General features: G+C 39.8%; 3 protein-coding genes across 5 annotated transcripts in view; 1 reads left to right on the forward strand and 2 right to left on the reverse strand.

Moving 5' to 3' along the window:
• Nucleotides 1-8,492: 8,492 nt before the first annotated feature.
• Nucleotides 8,493-16,755, reverse strand: LOC117523376 (alpha-2A adrenergic receptor-like). Of its 2 annotated transcripts, none has more exons than XM_034184881.1 (3): nt 16,610-16,755; nt 9,971-10,166; nt 8,493-9,857 (listed from the first exon to the last, which is right to left on the reverse strand). In XM_034184881.1, exon 3 carries the CDS (start codon nt 9,775-9,777, stop codon nt 8,605-8,607), a length of 1,173 nt encoding a protein of 390 aa, XP_034040772.1. In that variant the 5' UTR covers nt 9,778-9,857; nt 9,971-10,166; nt 16,610-16,755; the 3' UTR covers nt 8,493-8,604. The 2 variants fall into 2 exon arrangements, with proteins under 2 accessions (XP_034040772.1, XP_034040771.1); XM_034184880.1 differs by having other exon boundaries at nt 8,494-9,853.
• On the forward strand, nt 13,144-19,922 carry smndc1 (survival motor neuron domain containing 1). 2 transcript variants are annotated; one of them, XM_034184883.1, is made up of 6 exons: nt 13,144-13,295; nt 13,670-13,789; nt 15,906-16,048; nt 16,637-16,795; nt 16,906-17,059; nt 19,341-19,922. In XM_034184883.1, the coding sequence occupies exons 2-6, from the start codon at nt 13,670-13,672 to the stop codon at nt 19,476-19,478; spliced, it is 714 nt and encodes a 237-aa protein (XP_034040774.1). In that variant the 5' UTR covers nt 13,144-13,295; the 3' UTR covers nt 19,479-19,922. The 2 variants fall into 2 exon arrangements, with proteins under 2 accessions (XP_034040774.1, XP_034040775.1); XM_034184884.1 differs by having other exon boundaries at nt 13,202-13,220.
• A 301-nt stretch (nt 19,923-20,223) lies between these two features.
• Nucleotides 20,224-24,503, reverse strand: part of LOC117523377 (max-interacting protein 1-like) — a 30,619-nt gene continuing 26,339 nt past the window's right edge. The window contains exons 5-6 of the mRNA XM_034184882.1: nt 22,959-23,130; nt 20,224-22,827 (exon numbers count right to left, since the gene is read on the reverse strand). Coding sequence (XP_034040773.1) covers nt 22,664-22,827; nt 22,959-23,130 — 336 coding nt within the window. The 3' untranslated portion in view covers nt 20,224-22,663. The remainder of the gene's footprint in view (nt 22,828-22,958; nt 23,131-24,503) is intronic.

Raw genomic sequence — 24,503 nt, forward strand, 5'->3', positions numbered from 1 at the left:
TAATTTTGATGACACAGGGGGTGCCTGAGGAAAAACTTCAGGCACCCCCTGTGATCTTTGTGCCCCCCCGGGTGAAGGGGGCTGCTTGAACTCCAGGTTGGAAACCAAGGGATGGGTTAGTTGAGTGATTGATTGGCTGATTATCAATTCTTCCCCCGACATATGTGTGAACATGTAGTTTTTCTTGATCATAAATACTTTCAGATGATGATGATGATTGTACTACTGCACTACAATCTGAGCCTTTTCATAACAGCTCAGCTCTTGACTTTATCAACTTTCACCCACTAACCTCCTGTTCCTCCCTTTCCTCCCTCCCTCCCTTCCTCTTTCACTCACTCTCTTTCTCTCTCACACTCAGAAAAGCGCACAAAAAAAAAAACCCTGTGAGAAACAGGGTGTTTTGGAAAATGTAACTCAAGATATTCATTTTAACACAAAATGCACCCCCCCCCCCCCCAAAAAAAAAAAAACAGAATTTTTTTTCTTTCTTTGCAGTGACTAAATAAAATGGAACAACACATACAGAGTGAGTTTCATTTATTGATACATTTGTTATCTCTGTTAGATTCCACATGCTCTTTGTGGTGGTTAGGAATGCGGCCCTCGGCCCTGTGGGGTCTGGAGTCCCTCTCAGACATCACAGTTTCACTTTTGTCATTAGATCTGAAAATATAAGAGGCCACCAACTGTTTTATTTTACCATATTAATACTAATCACAATTCTTGTCTCAACAAAATGTCTCATAACACCATAGCTATGAACTATACAGGAATCAGGTATGTATATTGGAATATTTTGAACCAGAGGTTCAAATGCAAATGGTGATAAAAGATCAAATTCGGCAGAAATACTCCTTAGACAATCCTCTTTTGAAAAAAAAACCACTGGCCACTTGACTTTTCACTCGGTGGTCAGGTAGGGATCAACTGACGAATTACACAGAGGTCAAAATTAAAAGATGCTCCAATCATATTGAAAAATATTCCACATTATTTGCCTGATCATAAAAATTCCAAAAAGGTATAGTTTGGACTATCTATGACTGAATTATATGGAGTTATGAGATAAAAACAGCAAGAATGGTGACAAAGGTCAGTGTCGGTTTGTACAGGGGTCAAACGTTAAAGATGCTCCAATTTTGTTAAAAAGTGATGCAAATTATTGGTTGAGCTAATAGGATTAATAAATGGAATAGTGTTGACGGTGTTGAATGCTTGGTCTCCAAAGTAAAGGTCAAACAAGGTCTACGTCTATTGGATTCTATGACATGTGACATATGTTACGTGATAAGTAAGGATGATACATGGTCCAAACTATTCCTTTTTAAAACCGTGTTAACTCAGCTAATAATTTGCATCACTTTTTACCAAAATTGGAGCAACTTTAACTTTTGACCCCTGTACAAACCGACACTGACCTTTGTCACCATTCTTGCTGTTTTTATCCCATAACTCCATAGAATTCAGTCACAGATAGTCCAAACTATACCTTTTTGGAATCTTTGTGATCAGGCAAATAATGTGGAATATTTTTCAATATGATTGGAGCGTCTTTTAATTTTGACCTCTGTGTAATTCTTCAATTGCCCCCTACCTGACCACCGATTGAAAATTCAAGTGGCCAGTCAGTTTTTTTCAAAAGATGATTGTCTGAGGAGTATATCTGCCGAATTTGATCCTTTTATCACCGTTTGCAGCATTCCCCTCTAAATATTCTCTTATCCGCTGCACTAATTTTAAGATTATATGTTATGGAAAGTATACTTTATATCTTGCAAAGAAAAAAAAAGAAAAGAAAAAAATAATAATAATACATTTTATTTGTAACGCCCTTTACATTCCATAGAATCTCAAAGTGCTACAGAGCAAAGGCTAAAAACAAACAATATACAGAGTCAAAAACAATAAAATATTCATAAAGCATAACCACACAGATAAAATCATAACATTTTAAACATTTTAAAATTTTAAAAGGCCTTTTTAAATAAAAATGTCTTGAGGCCTTTTTTAAATGCCCCCACACTCTGTGGGGCCCTCAGGGTCTCTGGAAGGGCATTCCAGAGCCGTGGGGCGACTGCCTGGAAGGCCCTGTCTCCCATGGTGGAGAGCTTGGATCTGGGCTGGTGCAAGTGGTAGGTGGACGTGGTGGGGCGGAGGGTTCTTGGGGTGGTGTGTGGCGTGAGGAGTTCACTGAGGTAGGCAGGGGCAGTTCCATATATGCACTGGTGGGTAAGGAGACAGAATTTGTACTGAATTCTTTGTTGAATGGGCAGCCAATGAAGGGATCTGAGGACTGGAGTGATGTGATCATATTTGCGCCTCCTCGTCAGGACCCGGGCAGCACAGTTCTGAATGTGCTGCAGCTTTTGCAGACTTTGGCCAGGGAGGAGGGCATTGCAGTAGTCCAATCTGGAGGAGACAAAGGCAAAAAAGCAGATATCTTGCAGATAGTTTTCGGGAAGTTTGCTAATGAATGTGTTGCAGTCCTTCAAAATAAATGTGAGCAAGTGACACAAAGCAAATTAAACTGGCTCTTCCTGCTGGTTACATCCATCAGAATATCATTTGATTATCTCACAGCTTTATGAATTCTAGAGGAAGTGGAAATCCTGCTTTGACAAACTGCTCTCTGTTGTACACAGATACATCACTTGCAGTTTCACAACATATTTTATTGAGTTGTTTGAGAGAGACAGAGAGAGGGAGAAAAAATAGAACGGGACGGAGAAGAGTGAGAGGGGAACTGTGTGAAAGTTGTAGTAACTCCTGCCAGCTGCAGCCTGTAAAGACTGCTTTTATGAGCGGCGAAGTCACAGGCATGAATTGTGATTCTCTAAAACATCCTTTAGAGGGAGAAATAAATTATTCTTTGCAAAAGTGGAAGTGCTGCGCATACACTGATGGCATAGTTTTGTTTTGTTTTTTTTATCTGGACTTTATAGTTACAGAGCAAATACCTGGTTTGCCAATATACGAGTATGAACCTGGGTTAGATTCCCAGTCGTGGTACCTGCCATACTTATAGCCTGATTTATTAAATGTGAGCAAACTCTGCAACACCTGCAAATGAACATATACGCTGACCTGATTATAGTGCTCACCGACAATTGTGTCTTTCAAAAGCACCAAACAGCACATATGGTCCATTTAACATGCATGCAGTTTGGTGCATGTCCACCTGAGTGCGCAAAGCATGCAAATAGGCGAGGTTTACACATGTAATGAATTTGAACAGTTCAAATTTGGCTGCAACAAAGGCCCTCGCCAAATACTCACAGAGCTGTTGCGGACGTTGCGAAGGCCTCTGAATGTCGTCTCTGCGAGTTCTAATGTGTGAGAAATGTGAGAGAACATTGTGAGAGACACACTTTGCCTTTTATATGATCAGAGAGGAACAGCACGAGTCCGGCAGCCTCCAGCCACGTGACTCTGCAGCCGTCCGGCTCAACATCTGTGAGAGCGCCGCGAGGCATTCGAGTGCAAATCCATGCATCTGTAAAGCCTGCGCGAGTGGTGCTCAACATTCACAAGAGGGCCATAGAGCATTCGAGAGGCACTCTCGTGCTACATATGCAGAAGACTCGCGATTTATGACCCTATTTTCGTCACCAGTCTGTGCGACGTTTGTGCATTTGCACAACGTCGGGTGTTTTGTTGCAGTTTTGTGTCTTCACCTACTTTTCAACAGTCGCAGCCCTTTGAGATAGGACCTGAACATACAGGGAGGTGATGGTCTAGTGGTTAAGTGTTGGGCTTGAGACCAGAGTCTCCTCAGTTCAAGCCCCTCTGAGACTGGAAAATCACTAAGTGCCCTTGGGCAAGGTCCTTAATCCCCCAGTTACTCCCTGTGTGCAGTTGAGCACCTTGCATGGCAGCACTTGATCATTCATTGTGTTAATGGGTGAATGTGAGGCATCATTGTAAAGCCTTTCCAGCTTCTGATTCATATGTAAATGTGGCTCATCTCATGTGTTTGACAGACTGCTGTTTCACCAGCTGAGGTGCCGCCACCGCCTCCTTGTGGACAGAATAATCACACTTTCATTATAAACATCGGGCATTTTTAAAGAGTTAACAGTTCACGCTGTTTCTTTCATTAAGAACAAACGTTTCCATGCATAAGTGGACTATAGTTTGGTGTGTTTCTGAAATGAGCTCAAAGTCCATTTTAGTGAAACTCCTGATCATTACTCTCATTGACCGACTTTAAAATCACTTTTACATTAAGGGCTTTTATACAACTGGTGTAAAAACTTGTTTTTCTCATGTGGACCTAATTATAGTTTTGTGGTACGAAAACAAATTCCCAATCAAATTGGAGTTAATTAGTTTTGTATTCATCCCATGTCAGGCTTTGTCTGCAACACAAACGCACACAGAAACACGGACGCACAACTGTTTGTCTCATGAGTCTGCGCGAGTTGATCACGGCTGATGGAATCGGTGAAAAACAGAAAAAGTCAATAAAGACCATGTAAATGAAGACTGGTTGGCCATAGCAGAGAGATCCAAGAGCTTCCTGCTGCGGCCTTCAATTAAATTATCTTTATTGGCATTTTCTGTCTTTCAGCCCTAATTATGCACGCGGCACAGAGTGCACATACTGCAGCCAGACTCTTCTTGAGGGATGCACTTTATGAGTGCCCTTCTACTTTTGGCATTCAGTATATTTATTGCATGCTGAGTGCATGCTGTAAGCTATAATGTACACATCATGCATGCATTGTCATTTTAATTCAAGAATGCATTCAGATGATAATCAAAGCATTTTAATCGGTGTCATGGATTAGGGCCAAGGATAAATATTTAAAGGATTTTCTTTTGAATATTAAAATAAATGTGCCAAATGTTGCTTAATGTTGATTGATCACTATTCATTCAAACCGTACCATCTGTTAACTCCCATAACAATCCATTTTATCTTTTATTTACAGCGATCACTTTCTGTAAGTGCTGTTCTGGCTGAGGCCAGAGATATTTCATCTACATTTAAACATGCCGATTATAATTCTCAGCATCTGTAATCTAATAAAGCCTTCAGATGATTAATAACTCTTGTGGAAATAGACCGATATTGCATAAAATCTCAAGTGCTACTGCAAAAGGGCAGTGAAGCCTCAAAGGCCAAGGTCTTCTAATAGTTCACGTCATGTTCACCATGGGAACTCAATCAGTAATAGTTTTACCATTTGTGGTAAGTAGGAGACGTTGTATTTTAAGACTCAGAGACATGATTCAACCCAAATGTGTACCACAGGAATGTCCAAACACCACAGCCCCAGAAAGTCATGGGAATCGTTGTTATTGACTGGATTACAAGTGGTGCAGCTGAGGTAATCTCAAGGTTCTACGGGTAATGTTTGAAATTCTACCTGTTGAGAAGAAGAATGACATTTATCAAGGTTTACGCGCTGTGAAAAGGAGACGGGGAAGGTTCACACCTCAGCAGAACAGAATGTGCTGAAAGGGCTGTGGTGATCATCTCACAGTGTGATTCGCGGCTGCTTCTCATATTTCTGCCCCCGAGTGACTTTTGTTTGACTCCAGGGGAGGAGTTAATGAAATCCTGGTTTGAAGACCCAGAATTGATGATAAACTGTGTTCAACATTATTGTGTGACAGAATTGTTTTCTCATGTAATGATCTCACTTTTATTGTTATTCAGACGTAGTGTGGAAATTATATGTTTGTGGTAAAATTCTCTTTTATTGAGAACTCTCTTTTTTAGTGGAGAAATTTTTTATGGCTATATTTCACACTTATGTGGTTTTCATATTCTTCCGTTTCCCAAATTAATTATTCTCACAATTACACAGGGAATCACAGTAATGGGCATCATTTTTCAAAGTTTCATTTCTTTTGAAGAATAACCGCATCCAAAACCAATTTTGAATCACAAATAATCTTACAAACACCTCCACTCCCTGTTTTTAAGTGATCATTACCAAATTTTTGTTGGGAACATGATTTTCTGTATTTCAAAATGTGTTGCAAAGGCACATAATGATGCACATCATCACTTTTATTGAAAATTGGAAATTATCTGCAGCAGCAGTTACAATCATCATTTAGGCTAAACTTAAGCATTTCCTCCAGTAAAAAAAAAAGTACTTTCTAATTATTATTATTATTTCACCCAACAATTTGTGTATAAAATGTGGTGTTGATGGGGTTTTTTTTTCCTTTGTATGTTAGAAAATGATCAATTTTGAAATTTCCACATAAATTTTCTAAAAAAAAAAAAAACAACAACAACAAATAAATTCAAATATTACAGAATTTTAAAATATTGACATCACACATTGAAAAAAATGAAACTTGGACAAAACATTAATTAATTTACATGTAAAAAATTACAGTAATTCTTAGTTTTCCTCAAACTGTGTTTTCATTTAAGGTTTATACCTTGAGAAAAACTAATTTATGTATAATAAATTACTATATATATATATATATATATATATATATATATATACAATTTTTTTTTTTTTTGTCCAAGTTTAACTTTTTTCAGTGTAGAGTTTCAAAACTTTGCATTGTTATGAAGCAACTGGTTTATTCACTGTTTCGGCTGTTCGATAATGAATCATTTTCTGAAGCAACTGTTTTGAACCAGTGAATCATGTATTGAAGCAATTGTTTTCATTTTTATTTATGAGTGTTTCAAAGCAGAGAATAGTAAGTCCCTTCGGCTGCTCCCTTGTTTGCACTCAGAGTCGCCACAGCAAATCCGAGGTGGCTCTGCATGTTGAACTGGCACAAGTTTTACACCGGCTGCCCTTCCTGATCCAACTCCACATGGAACATGGAACTTTCTGCACTGAAACTAACTGCACTAACCACTTGGCCACCACCCCTGCCTCTTTCAAAACAGAGAATCATTTTTAGAATCAATGCATTCTCCATTGTCCACTAGATGTCACCAAACAATGGATCATTTTCTGAAACAATTGTTTCATTTTGTGTTTCAAGTGTACTTTGCCAAATCATTACCAGAAGTAATTGTTTCATTTGGATTTTAAAGTGTTTCAAAACAGCCTCCTCAATCTCAAGGGTTGTAATGCTTTGAGCACAATGACTCATTATCTGAAACAATTTTTTAAATTTAGTATTTCACAACACAGATTCAAGGTGGCAGGTGGCTATTATTGACTCAGAGTGCAAAGGCCTCAGGCTGGAATTCAACCTGGTTCTTTCTGCGTGGAATTTGTATCTTTTATCCAGGTGCACCCCACCTCTCATCCTATGACCACTGGGATAAGCTTCAACTGTCCATGACTCTTAACTAGAATAAGTGAGTTTAGAAAATTAATTTATCAATGAATGAAATTGTAGAATCAATACCTGAAACAATTTTATTTGAAATAATTTAAAAACTCAGAATAATTTTCTGACACCCCGCCCACTAGATATGAGCATTGTATTGAACATTTGGACTTAGTGAATCATTTTCTGAAGCAGTTTCATTCAGTATATCATAATGTAGAATCATTAACCTGACACACTTTCTTTATTTTGTTTTTAAATCATTTTGAAACTGACCATAATTTTCTGACCACAATACTCCCCTTATTCACAAATGTCACTGTTGTAATGTTTTAAGCATTTCATCACTGTGAATCATTTTGTGAAACATTTGTTTCATTCCATATTTCAAAATGTAGAGTCATTACCTGAAGCAATGTGTTAATTTTGTTTTTAAAGCATGTTGAAGTGGAATAATTTTCTGATTACCCCCCCCCCCCACCCACCCACTGTCCATTCAATCTCACCTTTGTAAAGTTTTGCACATTTGAATACAGTGAATAATTTTTTGAAACAATTGTTTCATATCGTATTTCAAAATGTAAATTTGTTGCCTGAAACAGCTGCTTCATTTTGTTTTTAAAGTATTTCTAAACTGAGAAAGCCACTGTCTGCTTGATGTCACCATTGTAGTGTTTTGGACATTTGGGAACAGTGAATCATTTTCTGAAACAAGTGTTTCATTTTGTGTTTCGTATGTTTCAAGAACCAGTAGATGAAGCAATGGTTTACTTTTGTTTTTAAAGCATTTTACAAAAAGTAGATAAATCTTTCTGAACTGGGGAATTACCCATTGTACAACAGACATGAGCATCATAGTGTTTTGAGCACATTTTAGAAACAGTGAATCATTTATGAAGCATTTGCTTCATCTACCATTTTGAACATTTAGAGACAATCATTTTCTAAAGTATGTGTTTTGAACATACAGTATCAAAGAGCAAACCAGCTAATGCCTCATTTAGTTTTGTGTATTACAAAACAGTGACCAGTTTTCTGAAGCAATTGGTTCATAGTTCAAAATAACAAATAGCATCGTTTATGTCATGAATATGGTTGGAAAATTTTTGGTTGGGGGGGTGGAAGGGAGGGGAGGGTTTGAAAAGGTCTAAAGTCCATCATATGCATTTTCACAGTGAGACAGCACCAGCACGAACAGACACTAATTGTGTGCATAATTTCCGATGTAACATAGAAGCAAATGCTTATATATTTTAAATATTCAGGCGTTATCTTGAATTTAATGTCATATACACACAGAGAGGAGGCTGAAAACACTGTGCTGAAAGAAACACATTATAAACCTCTTCTTTCCCGTTTACAAAGGATCTTTTTAAAAGACCTCCTGAAGTCGCTGTTGAAAACTGTGTATATGACAGGATTCAGCGAACTGTTGCAGTAACCAAACCAGAAGAACATTTTGAACAGCGTCTGTGGGACACAGCAGGCGTCGCACACCGCGGTGAGAGAGTAGGTGAAGAAAAAGGGGAACCAACAGAGAACAAACACTCCCATGACCACAGCCAGAACAAACGTAAACCGCTTTTCTCTGTGCTGCCTTCCTTTCCACCTGCTTGCGTGCGTCGCCCGGGGTTTTGGAGATGTTCCTCCTTCTTTCTCTTGAGTTGCTTTGCTGGCTCTGGCGGACTTCTTCTTCAAGGAGCACAGCATGGTTTCATTCCCATCAGAAGAGGAGCATTCTTCCTCCACGTCTGCCTCGTTGACTTCTCCGCCGTCTTCCCCTTCCACTGGGTTTGGTCTCTCCAGGGTGTCCAAATCGCACTTTTTACCTTCTGAGTTGTCGTTTTCTCTTTGCAGTTTGCCTGGTGGGGCTCTGGCTTGTTTCTTGGCGATCTGATAGATTCTAACATACACCGTGATCATGATGGCGCAAGGGGCAAAGAAAGAGGCAACGCAGGAGAAGATAATGTACGATTTGTCCTTGTTAATTTTGCAGTTTGGACTGTCGTTCTGAGCCCCTTCCTTCTCCATCGTGATCAGCGCAGGGAACGAAATGGCAACAGCCAAGACCCAGACTCCAAAGATTGTGCATTTAATCCTACGCGGTGTTCTTCTCAGGGTGTATTCGACAGCTTGACTGACAGACCAGTATCTGTCCAAGCTTATGGCACACAGGTGCACGATAGAAGAGGTGCAAAAGAGCACATCCAAAGCCAGGTAGATCTCACACCACACTTTACCGAAGTACCAGGAAGCCATCAGTTCATTCGCCAAAGAAAAAGGCACCACTAAAGTGGCCACCAGGATGTCAGCGCATGCCAGGGAGACTAAGAACAGGTTCTGAGGCGCCCTCAGGGCTCGGCTGGTGGCCACGGCCATTACCACCAGAATGTTCCCGAACATGATGAGCAGGATGAGGAGAGCCACCATAATTGTTAGGAGCACGGAGCTCTGCATGGTGTACGGGTGTGAAGTGTCATTTCTGCTGGTGAGGTTCAGACAATCCATCAGGGATGATTCTGCCGGAACAACGGCGGTCCCTAGTCACAGAATCCGTCTGTCCTGCTCAGAATCCTGTCCTCTTCTGTCTCAGTCAGGAAAACAGGCAGCACATGTATAAAAAAAAAATACCCACAATAACAAGTCTTTTTTTTCTCCTCTTTTAACACAGATGTGTGAAAATAATTACTTAAACACCAACCTGTTTGAATAAAAATGCTCCTTTAGAAAACTTACCACAGAGTTAATATCCTTGGAGTTGCCAGCAGATCCGGCTCTGTCCGATCTTTTGATCAGTCCAGGCTGCAGTGGACAGTTATATGAGCTTTATCTGACGCTGACAATCTGTGATGCTGCCTCCACTTCAGATAGAGAGAAGGGGTGGAGTTCATCTGCTACTGGAGATGAGTACTGCTTAATTACAACACCATATATATATGATTTATAGAAATAATATCTGTAGTGGCCTATATTGACTTACAGTGGATAAAGAATGCCCTCTGTGGTTTTCTCTTTCATGACCAAAATGAGATATCCTCAAATATAATGTTTTAATCTGCTGGAATGAATCATTTATTGAAGACCTCAGTTGCCATGTGAGCAGCAGTGAACAATTACAACAATGTACATCCGTGACTTTAACGTGTGGTAATGGTAATGTATATATGTGTGCAATATTTCAGCCTATTCCTTGGTTTTGTAAATATGTAAATGCCTGGGCATTTATTGTGTAAAATGCAGTAAGTCCATGCCAATAGCTAGGTCAGTAAATGAATCTGTTTCTTACAGCTTGTTCACACAATAACTCAAAAACAATAAATGCTCTCATCCTGTAAGACTCAAGAATATAAGGTCATATCATGAGGAAAAACTGATTCAAATTTGATTAAATTTGATGCACCACATTAGTAGTAATAATAATAAGGCAAGTTTGTTTTGCTTTTGTCATATCCCATACAGCCCATATTAATTTATTTTGAAAATAATTGTTTGTGTTGTGTGGGCCGCTGAAGAGGAGGTACTGCTGGCCCACCACCACAAGATGGCGCCCTGCTTGAAGTGTGGGCTTCAAGCACGAGAGGGCGTCGGAGCAACCAGGAGTGACAGCTGTCACTCATCATCCGTACCAGCTGTCACTCATCCACTACTCATCACCACCACCATAAAGGCCGGACTGCAACTCCACCTCCCCGCCGAGAAATCAACTACCAATCAGGTAATTTTCTCTGCTGACTTAAAATTCGAGTATTAGTCTGATCTCTTTTTGCAGCCGTTTTCCTGGGACGGCTACCCTGTCTGTGGAGTTGGCGTTTGGTGTGGACCGCGACGGCTTCGCTTCACACCCCACCCAGATAAGTGGTTATCTCAGGAGCTGCATGTGTGTGTGATTGGAGGTGGAGGTTCTCCCTCCTTTACTGAATACAGACTGTGGGATTACTGAGTGTGCGACCTCACACTCATCTGGACTGTCTCTGTTCTCTGCCAGCAGTACCGGGTCTGACTGCTGAAGACAGCAGCCACCTGGGGCGCAGGGCTTGGCGGCTCCGGTGTTCTTCAGCTCCGTTGGCGGTGGAAGCTGTGTGGATCCGGCTTTTCTCTCGCCAGGCGTCTTCTATCGTCGAGCCTGCCCACACGTCACCTGGTGTATGATTGACAGTCACTGTATTGTTATTGTCTGTACATCGTTGTGTGATTCACAACATTAAATTGTTACTTTTTGGCTTATCCATTGTCCGTTTATTAACGCCCCCTGTTGTGGGTCCGTGTCACGACACTTTCACAACAGTTTGAGCCCTATTCTGATTGCATTTAAAAAATAATCAATTTTTTGGTAGATAATTTATGCTTTATTACAACATTAAAAATTAATAGACCTTTTTATAATTTTTTTAGATAATATAATAAAATTATATCAGGCTTACATATGAATACCTATATATATAATAGAGCCAGGAAAAAACTTATAGCATTTTGTTGACTTATTTATATATTAGGAGGTTACAGTCTATGTTCATTTCATTCATTCTTTCATTTTCTACTGCTTATCTGGGTCCGGGTTGCGGTGGCAGCAGACCAAGCAGCTCAGCATACACTTCCCTATCCTCAGCCAAGTCCTTTAATTCTTCCTTGGGGATCCTGAGCCATTCACCAGCCATTTGGGGAATACTGTATAATCTGTCCAGCATGCCCTGGGTCTTCCCCGCAGTCTCCTCCAGTTGGGCGTACCAAGAAGAGCGCCCTCGTGAGATGAGGGAGCTTCCTCTCCAGATGCCCAAACCGCCTCAGCTGGCTCCTTTCGATGTGAAGAAGTAGTGGATCTACTCCCAGTCCCTCCTGGATAGTCAAGCTACTCACCCTGTCCATGAGTGTAAACCCAGATACCCGATGGAGGAATTTCATTTCTGCCACTTGCATCCGTGATCTTATTCTTTCGGTCATGACCCAAAGTTCATGACCATAGGTGAAGATAGGGGGGTAAATCGACTGGTAAATTGAGAGCCTCGCCTACTGGCTCAGCTTTCTTCGCCACAGCTGTCCGATATGGTGTCCGTAAAACATGAGACGTCACCCCAATCCGTCTATCGATCTCACTCTCCAACTTACCCCCACTCGTGAACAAAACCTCAAGTTACTTAAAGTCCTCCACTTGGGGCCATAAGTCTCCCCTCACCCAGAGAAGACAACCCACTGTTTTCCGACAGAGGACCATGGTCTCAGATTTGGAGGTGCTGATTTTCATCCCAGTCGCTTCACACTCGACCTCCAAGCTTTTCAGTGCACATCAGAGGTCACTGCCTGATGAAGCCAACAGAACCAGATCATCTGAAAAAAGCAGAAATGCAACTCTGAGGTTTCCAAACTGGACTGGACACCCTCCGGTCCATGACTGCGCCTTGAAATCCCGTCCATAAACATTACAAACAGGACTGGTGACAAGGGGGCAGCCCTGGTGGAGTCCAGCACCCATCAGAAACAGGTCCAATGTAATGTTGAGAATGTGGACACAACTCCTAATACTTTGGTCAAATATAGAGACCGGGTCGTACGTCACAGCGGTTCCGGTACCCCACATTCCCACAGCACCCCCCCCCCCCCCACCACCACCAGACACCTCGAGGGACCCGGTTGTATGCCTTTTCCAAGTCCGCAAAACACTTGTAGTCTGGTTGGTCATACTCCCAAGACCCTTCTAATATCCTTGCGAGGGTAAAGAGCTGGTCCACCGTTCTTCGACCAGGACAGAACCCACATTGCTCCTCCTGGATGTGAGGTCGACTAACAGTCGAAGTCTCCTTGAACACAGTCTATGTTCGTTTTCAAAAATGAAGAAAACAGTTGCACCACAGGCCGGGTGCGAGAGGCGGCGCTATTCCATCTGAATTGCTATGTTATCGCGATAAAACATTTCCGGTTGCGTACAGAGGAAGAGAGCCTGTCGTTTCTTTTAGACGATCATTACTTTGACAAATTACAGTGTTAAGATTTGAATGTTTATGGTAGTTACTGGTCATTGGTTTTAAATCGAGGTAAGTTCACACAGTTGGCCCAAGTGCTAAAATGTTAACTTATGACTTTCTTTTGTTTTTGTGTTTGGTCGCTAGCGTTAGCAGGCCGGCGATGTTAGCTACACGATTCAAGCTAACGCGAGTGTTATACAATGTCTTCTTACGTGTTATATTTTTTCGCATTTTTGAAAACCTTGGAATTTTACTAGACTAAACATACTTAAGTAACATACTTGGCGGGGCTAGGCTATTGTTAAGGCAGCCTCGCGAAAAATTAAGACGTTTGCTTCTATGTTAGCATCGTTATGCTAGCACAGCTAGAAAGGATTATGAGTTCAGTGTGTGGGGTTTTTTTTTTCTTTCCATTCTTCTTTTTTGGTCTGGTGAACACACAGATGTCCGAAGAGTTGGTGAAGCAGTTAAGCAGCTACAAAGCTCAGCTACAACAAGTGGATGTAGCTTTATCTACGGATCCGGATAATGAAGACCTGCGTAAACTCCAAAAAGACTTACAGGTATGTGAGTGAGATCGATCACTGATGGATTGAAAGTTCATCAGTTCTTATTGTAAGACTTCAATCTCCGTCACATCTACATTAAGCAAAGCTCATTCGACACTGTATATGCTGGACAAAGCTCAAGTCTGTGGAAACATACCAAAAAAACCCTTCAATATGAAAATTAAAAAGTTTGTCAGGTCAGCTTTTACAGTACAGTGGGCTAATGAAAAAGTTGAAAGGTTGCATGTAAACAATGCAGAACAAAATTATCAGATATGTGCTGAAGAAGTCATTGGTCTCTGTGAATTTAAATCTGTTCGTTTCCTTTCAGTGGAATGTAGAGTTTAACAGTTGAAACTCAATCACATGTACAGTATTGTAAACTGTACTGTTCAGATTATCTAAATTTCAGTACAAACCTTGCTACATATCAGTTTGGGTATAACACTACAAGCACTAAAATCACAACTCATTCCCAGGGTAGCTGGCTTCTGTTATACTTCATTTGTCTAAATAGCAGGGCTGTGAGATTTCATCATGGGCAGGGTGGCGGGGGTGTATGTTAGTGTTGTACTCTTTAATCGTGATCGCTACTGAGTTTTTAAAATGCTTATTGCAAAGGGTTTTTTTTTTTTTTTTTTACGACGACATGCACGTTTTATAAGTCCGCGGACACTGATCTGTGTATTACAAATACATATCAGTTTCCTCAGATTCGCGGAGGAAAAATGCCACTCAAAGCCTGGCTGTTACGATAGTTGTCGTAAAGCGGGACTGGTTGGTTGCTGCGGTGACACTGTGTGGCTCCTGTGTGAAGCTTAGGTAAATGTAGCATGTGGACATCGCACACTTTTAGAACTTTCAAGTTTTTAAAAGAAGAATTTTTCAGCATGTCTGTGTCACAGAGCGACATTAGACAGAGCGAAGATGGTGAGAAAGACAGTTTGAAAAAGTGTGATAAGGACAAGGATCTGTGGAATTGTTGCTGGCTTCATGAACACACCTGAAAGATAAACGGGAAAAGCGAACTGGTAAGAATTTTTTTTTCTCTGGAAAATAAACATTGTGCTCTTCAAACAGGTTTTCAGAAAAGATTATGTGCCTTTTTTTCTTTCATTAATGTAGACTTTCTTTCATTCCTATTAATGTACACTTTTTTCATGGGAAAAAAGACATTGTGGCTTTGAGTGGATTTACAGGAATTTACACAAGAATGTGTGGCTTTTTTACTATAAGGTATGTTATTGATATTTTACCCTGATTTTTAAAATATTCTACAGTCTTTAGCTGTGGTTTTTGACATGGTTTAACAGTCTTTTCAGTCTTCATGAATTTCATGTAGTTTAATTGTTCTGAGTTAATGCATAATTTGGTTTACAATTAAAAGGAAAATCGTTCCAGGTCCTACTTCCACGTCGTATTCTGTTATTTCAGCATGATCATGATGGTTGAATCTAGGATCATTTAAATATGCACTAATTTTGAGATTTGTTCTTCCAGGAGATGTTGAAAATGTATCAGTAGATGAAAATTTAATTTAGTTTCTGGGGCCCCACAAGGCCCTAGACCCCAGGTCCTGGGGAGCTGCGCCCCCCAGACCTCCTGCAAATTTTCCTTGGATTTTACAATTTTCATTTCACAGCCCTGAAAAATAGATATTGGTATTTGGAACAAATTACATTTGGGATTAGTTTACTGCTTAAAGTTCAGTCACTTTATTTAACTTTGTGATTACCTAGTCAGTACTAATGGTTTGGTTTAGTTTAGTTTTTTTTTTATATTATTATTATTATACACACATTGTGGCTTAAGGCTTTCAGTCTTGGTGCTTTTATTATTTTTTATCATTATTATTATGTCTTGTATTTTGAATATTTCCAATGTATCTTGTTGCCACCCTGCCATATTTTTATCTACGTGAGGACCACTTTGGAAACAACTTTTTTTTTGTAAGAATTTCATGTGCTGTCCTTGTTGTACATGCATCCAAGTTTTTTTTTTTTTTTTTGCTGCTTCTGTGCATGTATAACTTTTTACCTGACATAAATCAAAGAACTCCCTATATATTTGACATATTTCCTGGGACATACTGTGAACATACACTTCTTTGTGGTGATTGTTTCTTCAACAGGAAGTCATCGATTTGACAAAAGACCTCCTGACGTCACAGCCGGCTGATGCTGCTTCCACTGCTAATGGCTCTGACACAGTCCATCCGAAGCACAGCTGGAAAGTGGGGAACAGGTGTATGGCTCTGTGGAGTCAGGACGGACAGTGAGTGTTACCAGCCTCTTTTCCTGAAACTGCCAGTTTGTAATAGGAGTGTAGATTTATTCCAAATCTCTGTTGATGATTTGGAGTACATTTTTAATGCTATATTCTAGTAAATCATGCTTGTCAGCCATCAATATACTTGTTTGCATAATATATTTTAATCACTCACTTTTTATCCACTGTTTATTTTAAGACAAATTAGTACTTGTGAATCCACACTTTAGTGTTTCAGAAAATGTACATATATGGAAGGAAAATGTTTTTGTCAGTTGTCATTTGATAACAATTATTTGTTTGAAATGAGCATGACCATGAGTTACATTTCATCTCCAAAGCCTAAAGATCAAAGATTTAAGGAGAAACTCAAAGCCGTGACATCGTCATGATCAATTGTATAAGAATGTACAATCATATAAAATGAGCATCTCATCCCATCAATGTTTTGTCGACCAGACATTGCGCACAGGAAAGTAAAAAGTAAATGATAATGTTGATCGATAGTATAGGATGTTTTTGTGTTTTGCTTTTTAAGTAGAGCTTGAGTCTTTGTCTCATACTCACCTGCTTACAGACGTGACTTTTTGGCAGGTTGTATGAAGCTGAGATTGAGGAGATAGACAGAGAGAACGGCACAGCAGCCATTACCTTCACTGGCTGGGGCAACGCCGAAGTGATCCCTCTGCAGAACCTCAAGCCGGTAGAGGAGGGGAAACGAGATGACAGCGGGAAAATCAAGCCTAAATCAAAGTATGAACAGGAAACCATCTCACTCACCTACTCTGTGCTTTCATAAATCTGTTCATCCCATTGCTGTGAATGTACACAAATTATTTCAGTGTTTTCTCTTGTCTTTCCAGGAAAGAGCAAATTGCAGAGCAGAGGGAATATAAGAAGAGAAAAGCCCAGAAGAAGGTCCAAAGGATAAAGGAATTGGAGCAGGAAAGAGAGGAACAGAAGTCCAAGTGGCAACAGTTCAACAACAAAGCTTACTCAAAAAACAAGAAAGGACAGGTAACTATTTTTCTGCAGATCTTTTTCTGTAACATGAACCCACTGTGGTACTGAGTTTGAATTAGTGCAAGCAGCAGCTCTGACTTGAAGCTACAAACTGGCATTTGACATTTAAAAATTTTTAAAAAATCAAAGTGCCCACTTTTACATATATTCACAGTTTAAGAAAAAAGGAAGATAAAAGTTAAATGTCTTGAGAAATCTCTTACACTTAAGATGGCTATGAATGGGGCAGGCTTGCAGTAGCATGTTGACCTGCCTACTTTACCTGCACATTATTAACAGGCTTAGGCCAGGTTCACACGGCAGGATAATTAGGCCGATATCGGACCCGATCTTCCCCTTCTGACAATCTTAAGGATGCCCCGACAATCGTGATGATGCTAAAGATAATCTTATCAGATATTCCTCCCGTATGTGGTGTGTTAAGCGCGGTCTGATCTGCTCGGAAGGGCGTCAGGAACGCTCCGATCGCAAATCGGGGATATTCAACATGTTGGATTTTTTTGGCCCGATATTGCAGCGTGTGTTGTGTCCTCCGACCACAAACGAGCACGCAGCCTGCTGAATGTGATGTGCAGCCAATCAGAAAGTGAGGTGACGGACGTACGGAGCGGAAAATAAAATCAAAACAGCTGTTCTGACTTACCAGAAAGTCCGGTGGTCGCGCTGTCTCCACTCCTTTAAAGAACACCTTTTCTTTTTGTATCGTTTTTTTCCCTCTGTTGTAAATAGTCCACAAAGTACCTCCGTTTGTTTACTCTGAAGTCACGTTTAATCTTGAGAGATTTTGCGAGATTTCCTGTCTGAACTGTAAATGTTCGTGTGTGAAATCTGTTCGTGTGTGGTGGTGTTGTCCTTACCGTGTGGCTGAACACCACAAACTGTACGACCAAACCTGTCAGATCCATGATTTTTTTATCTTCACGTGTGGTCTCTCAGGTTTTGGAAACCTACAGATAATTTTAAAATCCTGTCGTGTGAACCAGGCTTTAGGTGTTACCAGGCCAATCAACAGCTGGGACTTGCCTGATCAGTGCATGAGGACTGCATTTGAGAACAACTGCTAGAAATAATTGCAATTTGTTATTTCTCTCAGGAATTAATTTCCTGTGGAAAAAGTACTTGGTTGAAATCAGTATACATGCAACATAACCTCCACCACTTGAGAGGACTTGGAATTTCTTACTTGGAAAGGGGTGGAGGGTGGGGGAACACTTTTAATAAAGCTCTGGTAAAATGTAAGGATCTTCAGTGACTCATTTTGGCAAGTTAAGTAAAAACATTGTGACTGTAACTCACATTAGTATTGACAACTGATACAACAACCTAACTGTGTAGTACATAAGTATCCAGCAAAACTATTGCTGGAAATGAGTCCATATTTTATCCAGAGTTCTTCCCACTGACTTCTCTTGTGGCCTCTGTTTTTACTGTCCAGGTCTCTTTGACTCTCCAAAAGCATACTAGTCATGTTATTTTGTAGTAATTTTTGTATATGTGATTGAAAATTGTAATTTAAGAAATATTCTAGGTGATATTTTTTTCATCCTATTTGTAGTATGATTCCAAATCCTTTATTTGAATATTGTCAAGCAAACTTATAGTCTGATAAATAATAGTCTGATAATTTTTTTTTTTTATCTACACATTTAATATCAAGTATCTGCTGACCTTTTTATGGTTTAAAAAAAATGAAGCAAAGCAGCTTTTGATACTGATGGAGTAACTTGTAAAGTCAAACAACTTCAAAGGTACACCAGGCTTTATGAAATCACTATCCATCACTTGGAAAATGCAGATTGGCCCCACCACTAGAGATGGGCTATTCCACATTTTTTCATTTCTGTTCCAATACACAACTTTCAATACTGATACATATTTTTATATATGAGCTTTTGCTGAACTTGTTAAATCTTACGTGCCTTCTTGTGCTTTGCGGTCACAGAATGTGAGCTTGCTCTGTGTTCTCAGGGTTAATAGTTGAATAATATCATTATTGGACCTGATACAGATATTTGATTAGCTCGGGCTCCTCCTCCCACACTACCAAGCGTCTGAGTGGACTGTCTGAATTCAAAGGCAACATGATCATTAGTGGCAATCGTTCACCTTCACACACTCTTGTATGTAGAGAGAATAGAGGTTGCATTGAGGTAACTGAGACGATGAACTAGGCCTATTTATGAGATGACACTGGAAGATTGTGAATGTAATTGGTTAAAAAAAAAAAAAAAAATCCAATAATTAAGTGTAATTTTTTGTTGTTTTTCTTTTTAAGGTGAAGAGGAGTATATTTGCATCTCCAGAGAGTGTGAATGGGAAGGTTGGAGTGGGAACGTGTGGTATTGCAGACAAGCCTATGACCCAGTATAACGATACAGCAAAGTATAATGTCAGACATCTAATGCCGCAGTAACCTTATACATTTTGTATATAACAACACTGACTACAAGCTGTATCAGTGTTTTCCATCGTGTTTATATATGATTAAAGTTTAAGTAATGTAAGCATTGAAGAAAGTAACCTCCATTGTTTGAAATGTTGTAGATTCCTTGAATATTATGTCCTTGGAAAAGATAAATTTTGCATAGATCTTCCCAGTACTGGAACTTGGGACACCTGTTGTGTAACATTGGTGTTTATAAAAGTTTCCCGTTTGATGTCAAGGTTTGCAGAGGCCAAATACCTGCTGTGTATAACCAAACAGGTACACTTCCTGTGCAGGGCATGGACTTGACGGTTTTTTTTGCTGCCTCTGTGGGATTCCCAACCATTATAATGGTGAAGAGTTATGCACACTTGACATTTTTAGTTCCTGTACATAAAAAAGTAAAATAAAGATTGTGTTGGTTTAATTTTTTTAAGATGCTTTTCACCTTGTTTTGACTGCTTCCTATCCTGTTTTCATTGTGGTCCTCTGAGTTCCTGCAGGTGGCAGTCCTAACCTGTACAATTAATACATTTTTGAAGTAGTTATGATGACGCACCTTTTCATATTCCATTTCACCATTAAAGGTAATTGTTTTTCATTTCAGATGTTTGTTTTGTCAGTTCTGGACAATTAAGAGTTGAAGGTTTCACATCCTGATGGATTTTAACTTGAATGCTTGATGTTGCCTGCTTACATAAAGCATACTTGAAAATATGACACACTTCAGTGATAGGGAGGTAAAGGTTTATTAAGGTTCTAGGGACATTATCAAGATCGGTAAACTATGAGCAGGGGACCAGCAGCATGTTCAAAAAAAAAAAAAAAAAATGGCTGATTAACCGCAAGAGAGAACATTCTGGGGTGTGCTTTAACATAACGAAAGTCTCATTTCATAGTGCATTTTAGTTTCCCCCAACATTGGAAAAAGAAGATAAGATCTGTAACAAGGAATTTGTGCACGAGTCTATTTACCCATGTTAAGACACAATTTGGTGGTGAGCTACTTAGGACTTGTACCAGCAAAACAAAGATAAATTCATTGAAATGTCTTATTTGGTTTCATGGATTAGAAAAGCGGAGCAGTGCAATTCTGTCAGACATCAGTGGGAAGTCTTCATCCAAATGATAGAAACTTGTACTTTTTTCTATTATGGTACAAAAAGATACAGTATCAACAGTAAGTATATTCTCTGTAGTGTCGTTCATGCTAGACATTTTTGAGACTTGTCAATAAGCACATTACATGATTAGAAAGGCTACATTCAATACACATGCACCATAGCTTAAAGAAAAAAACAATTACAATCATTTTAGTTGTTGATTATTAATTAACACCATGACTGCAGCAAGTGGAAAACTAGCAAAATGCAGTTTGGGGTCAGACGCACAGAATATTGGGTAAACAGCCAACACTAAATATGAAACTAGTTGTGTTATTGCTTAAGCCTTGTGCTCGGACAAGTGCAGGATAGCTTATTACTGCCTAAGTAAAATTAAATGGAATTACTTTTTGTTCCCCCCTACAAAACAACTTTCAATAATCCTTACACCTATAGCACTGCATTCGGTTTCATTGGGAATTAGTAAATTTGGAAACAGTTTTTTTTTGTTTAATTCAAGCATGACCAAGATCTACAGTACACTTATATATACCAAAAATAAATACTATAACTATAAGCAAAATAAATTATAACAATGGTGGATTTATGCCACCTGTTTGGATACGACTGGATTTCAGCCACGAGGATTGAGGATGGCTGTGGGTCCTAAAGCAGAGCTTGTGGTTGTGTAACACATTTTGGAATGCAGACTTCGTAGCCCTTGCCCCTAGCTTGTACTCTGACAAGAAGTGCTATTCGGATATTCAGTTTCAGTGGTTATCCAAGGAAAAAGGGCAACGTCTTCACAAGGCAAATGGAACGAGATTCCTCCACAATGAGCTTGTAGCTGATATTTTTACGTTTACCGCATCTAAATTCCTTTTTTTTTTTTTTTTTACTGGTTTTGGAGGACCAACTTGGAAGGTACGGTTTCCCTTTCAGTGTTAGATATTAGATAAGTTCACTTAAAAAAAAATTTGAAGCACCTTTGACAATTGCTTCATTCACAACAAATATTTGTAATTACTCACCCCTGCCCATTCTCCATGTAATATGGATTTGTGTCAAAGGGCATCCGGTGTAAAACGTGCCAAATCAACAGGCAGATCCACCTCATACCAGCTGTGGTGACCCCGAGTGGAAACAAAGGAACAGCCAAAGGGACTTACTTATTTCAAGGAGTGTGAACAGAACTGCTGACTGTGATGTCACACTCACAGTTCAAAGTACCAGGCATGTAGAGAAAATGTATCACGTATTTAAACAGTTAAATTCACAAACAAAATATAATAAACAAATTTCCCTAAAAATAGCTCTTGTTCAATATTAGCATAGTGCCAAATCATTGATTTATGCTAATCAAATTTAACTTAATTCTTCCCATCCACAGGCCAAATGTACGTGCCTTTTTGATCAAAATTTGACGAGTTGCTAAAATGCATATAAATAGTATCACCAGCAACGTGCTGAAAAGAAAAAAAAAAAGTGTTCATGATTAGCTCACATGGACCTTTATAGTTTTAAAAAAATGTCTTGAATTAGAGATCTACAGTAGTTGCCCTATTGACACTGTGTTTTAGCAACTTTTTTAAAAGACAAGGGTTTTCCCCATAAAGCAGTTATCAAAGGTGATTAGAGCACTTAAACTTGATCTGCTAACATTTTAATATGATTCAAATTGTAAGAAAAGAAAAAGGTGAACTTATCCTTCAGGAGTCCCCTACAAGATCTGAATATTGAACACTATGTGAAGTGTATTCAACTTGGTAACGGGGTGGAATGCAACATCTAGCTGATTTAATGTTGAGGAACTTTTATTGCTGGAGAAGATGCCTAATGTAAAGCGCTTCAGATTAATGTAGATGCCCGGATGGTTTTGACTTTTAGACTGAGCTGAACTTAAGGCTGGTTCTTGGGTGAAGGGTAGAAGTTTGACTGGTAAAGGTGATGCAGGCTGGTTGTTCTTTTGAAGACTTAACCTAAATTGTGAGGGGCACGTGGAGACGTAGGCTGGTACTTTTGAGAGGTGGACGCTGGAAAAGAAGCTGAAGTTGAGTGTCGGCCACAGCTTCAAGCGGAGAAGGCCGGTTTCAAGCTGCAAGTCGAGTAGCCCTCGTCACTGGCCGAACTCTGTCGGCTGCTGTGGTCGTCCAGGTCACTTGCACCACTGGTGCTTATGCTGTCCATTTCTCCATGGGAGAACTCGGTGCTTTCCACATCGATTTCAATCTCCTCTGTTCAAAAACAGAAAGGGGGCATCAGCGAATACAAATAAATACTTCAGTGCTCTGAATTTTAATCCAGGGTGAGAAACAGCTTTAAACCATTGGTTAGTTGTGGGTTGACCATCAATTTGGACACTAACCTCTGTCGGACTCTGAACGGTCAGAGTCCATCCGGGACCCAAGGCTGTCCATACGGACCCGTTCCCTTTCTCCGAGTGTTTGCAGCTGAGCTAGCTGCCTCTGCAGGTGCCTCTGCTCCCTCTCCAGGGTCTCCAGCTGGTGCTGGCTCCTCCGGTCCACCTCTTCAAGTTTCTGAAAAAGAGATTTCTTAATGTTAAAATCCAGTCAGGTTTCAATTTAATGGTTAGTTTGCAAGTAATTGTTTAACCTATGAAATGATCTGGTAAAGGAAAAAAAAAAAATACAAATGTGCATCATAATTTCTCAAAACCTAAAGACATCGTCAAATGGTGACCATCAGAATAGCTTCTCAAAAACCAAAGCTGATCGGTAGGTTTTTGAGGACCAGTCAAAACCAGATTATTTTCATTTAAACACATTACGTCTGAATGGTTTAAAACCTATTTATGATGGCTTAAACCCACTTGAACCAGCTTTGAACATCCCTTCTTAATCGTCATTATCCTTCATTTAATCAATTAAAGGCAGTTTAAGGCTTTTGGTTTTGAGCGAGATGGAGCAAGTATAACCCTTGATCTTATGCGGTCACTCGGGTCCTCGACATCCATGTGCTGGATCTTGCAAATGAGACACTCCCTCACCACATACAGTAGTGTTCAGAATAATAGTAGTGCTATGTGATCCAGGTTTTAAGTATATTTCTTATTGTTACATGGGAAACAAGGTACCAGTGGATTCAGTAGATTCTCACAAATCCAACAAGACCAAGCATTCATGATATGCACACTCTTAAGGCTATGAAATTGGGCTATTAGTAAAAAAAAAAAGTAGAAAAGGGGGTGTGGCATTCAGTCAGTGAGTTCGTCAATTTTGTGGAACAAACAGGTGTGAATCAGGTGTCCCCTATGTAAGGATGAAGCCAGCACCTGTTGAACATGCTTTTCTCTTTGAAAGCCTGAGGAAAATGGGACGTTCAAGACATTGTTCAGAAGAACAGCGTAGTTTGAATAAAAAGTTGATTGGAGAGGGGAAAACTTATACGCAGGTGCAAAAAATTATAGGCTGTTCATCTACAACAGGGGTGGCCAAGTTCGGTCCTTGAGAGCCACATTCCTGACACTCTTAGTTGTCTCCCTGCTCCAACACACCTGAATCCAATGAAAGACTCGTTAATGAGTCTTTCATTGGATTCAGGTGTGTTGGAGCAGGGAGACAACTAAGAGTGTCAGGAATGTGGCTCTCAAGGACCGAACTTGGCCACCCCTGATCTACAATGATCTCCAATGCTTTAAAATGGACAAAAAAAAAACCCAGAGACACATGGAAGAAAAGGAAAAACAACCATAAAAATGGATAGAAGAATAACCAGAATGGCAAAGGCTCACCCATTGATCAGCTCCAGGATGATCAAAGACAGTCTGGTGTTACCTGTAAGTGCTGTGACAGTTAGAAGATGTCTGTGTGAAGCTAATTTTTGCAAGAATCCCCCGCAAAGTCCATCTGTTAAATAAAAGACGTGCAGAAGAGGTTACAATTTGCTAAAG

Source organism: Thalassophryne amazonica, chromosome 13, assembly GCF_902500255.1.
Source record: "Thalassophryne amazonica chromosome 13, fThaAma1.1, whole genome shotgun sequence".
Lineage (NCBI taxonomy): Eukaryota > Metazoa > Chordata > Actinopteri > Batrachoidiformes > Batrachoididae > Thalassophryne > Thalassophryne amazonica.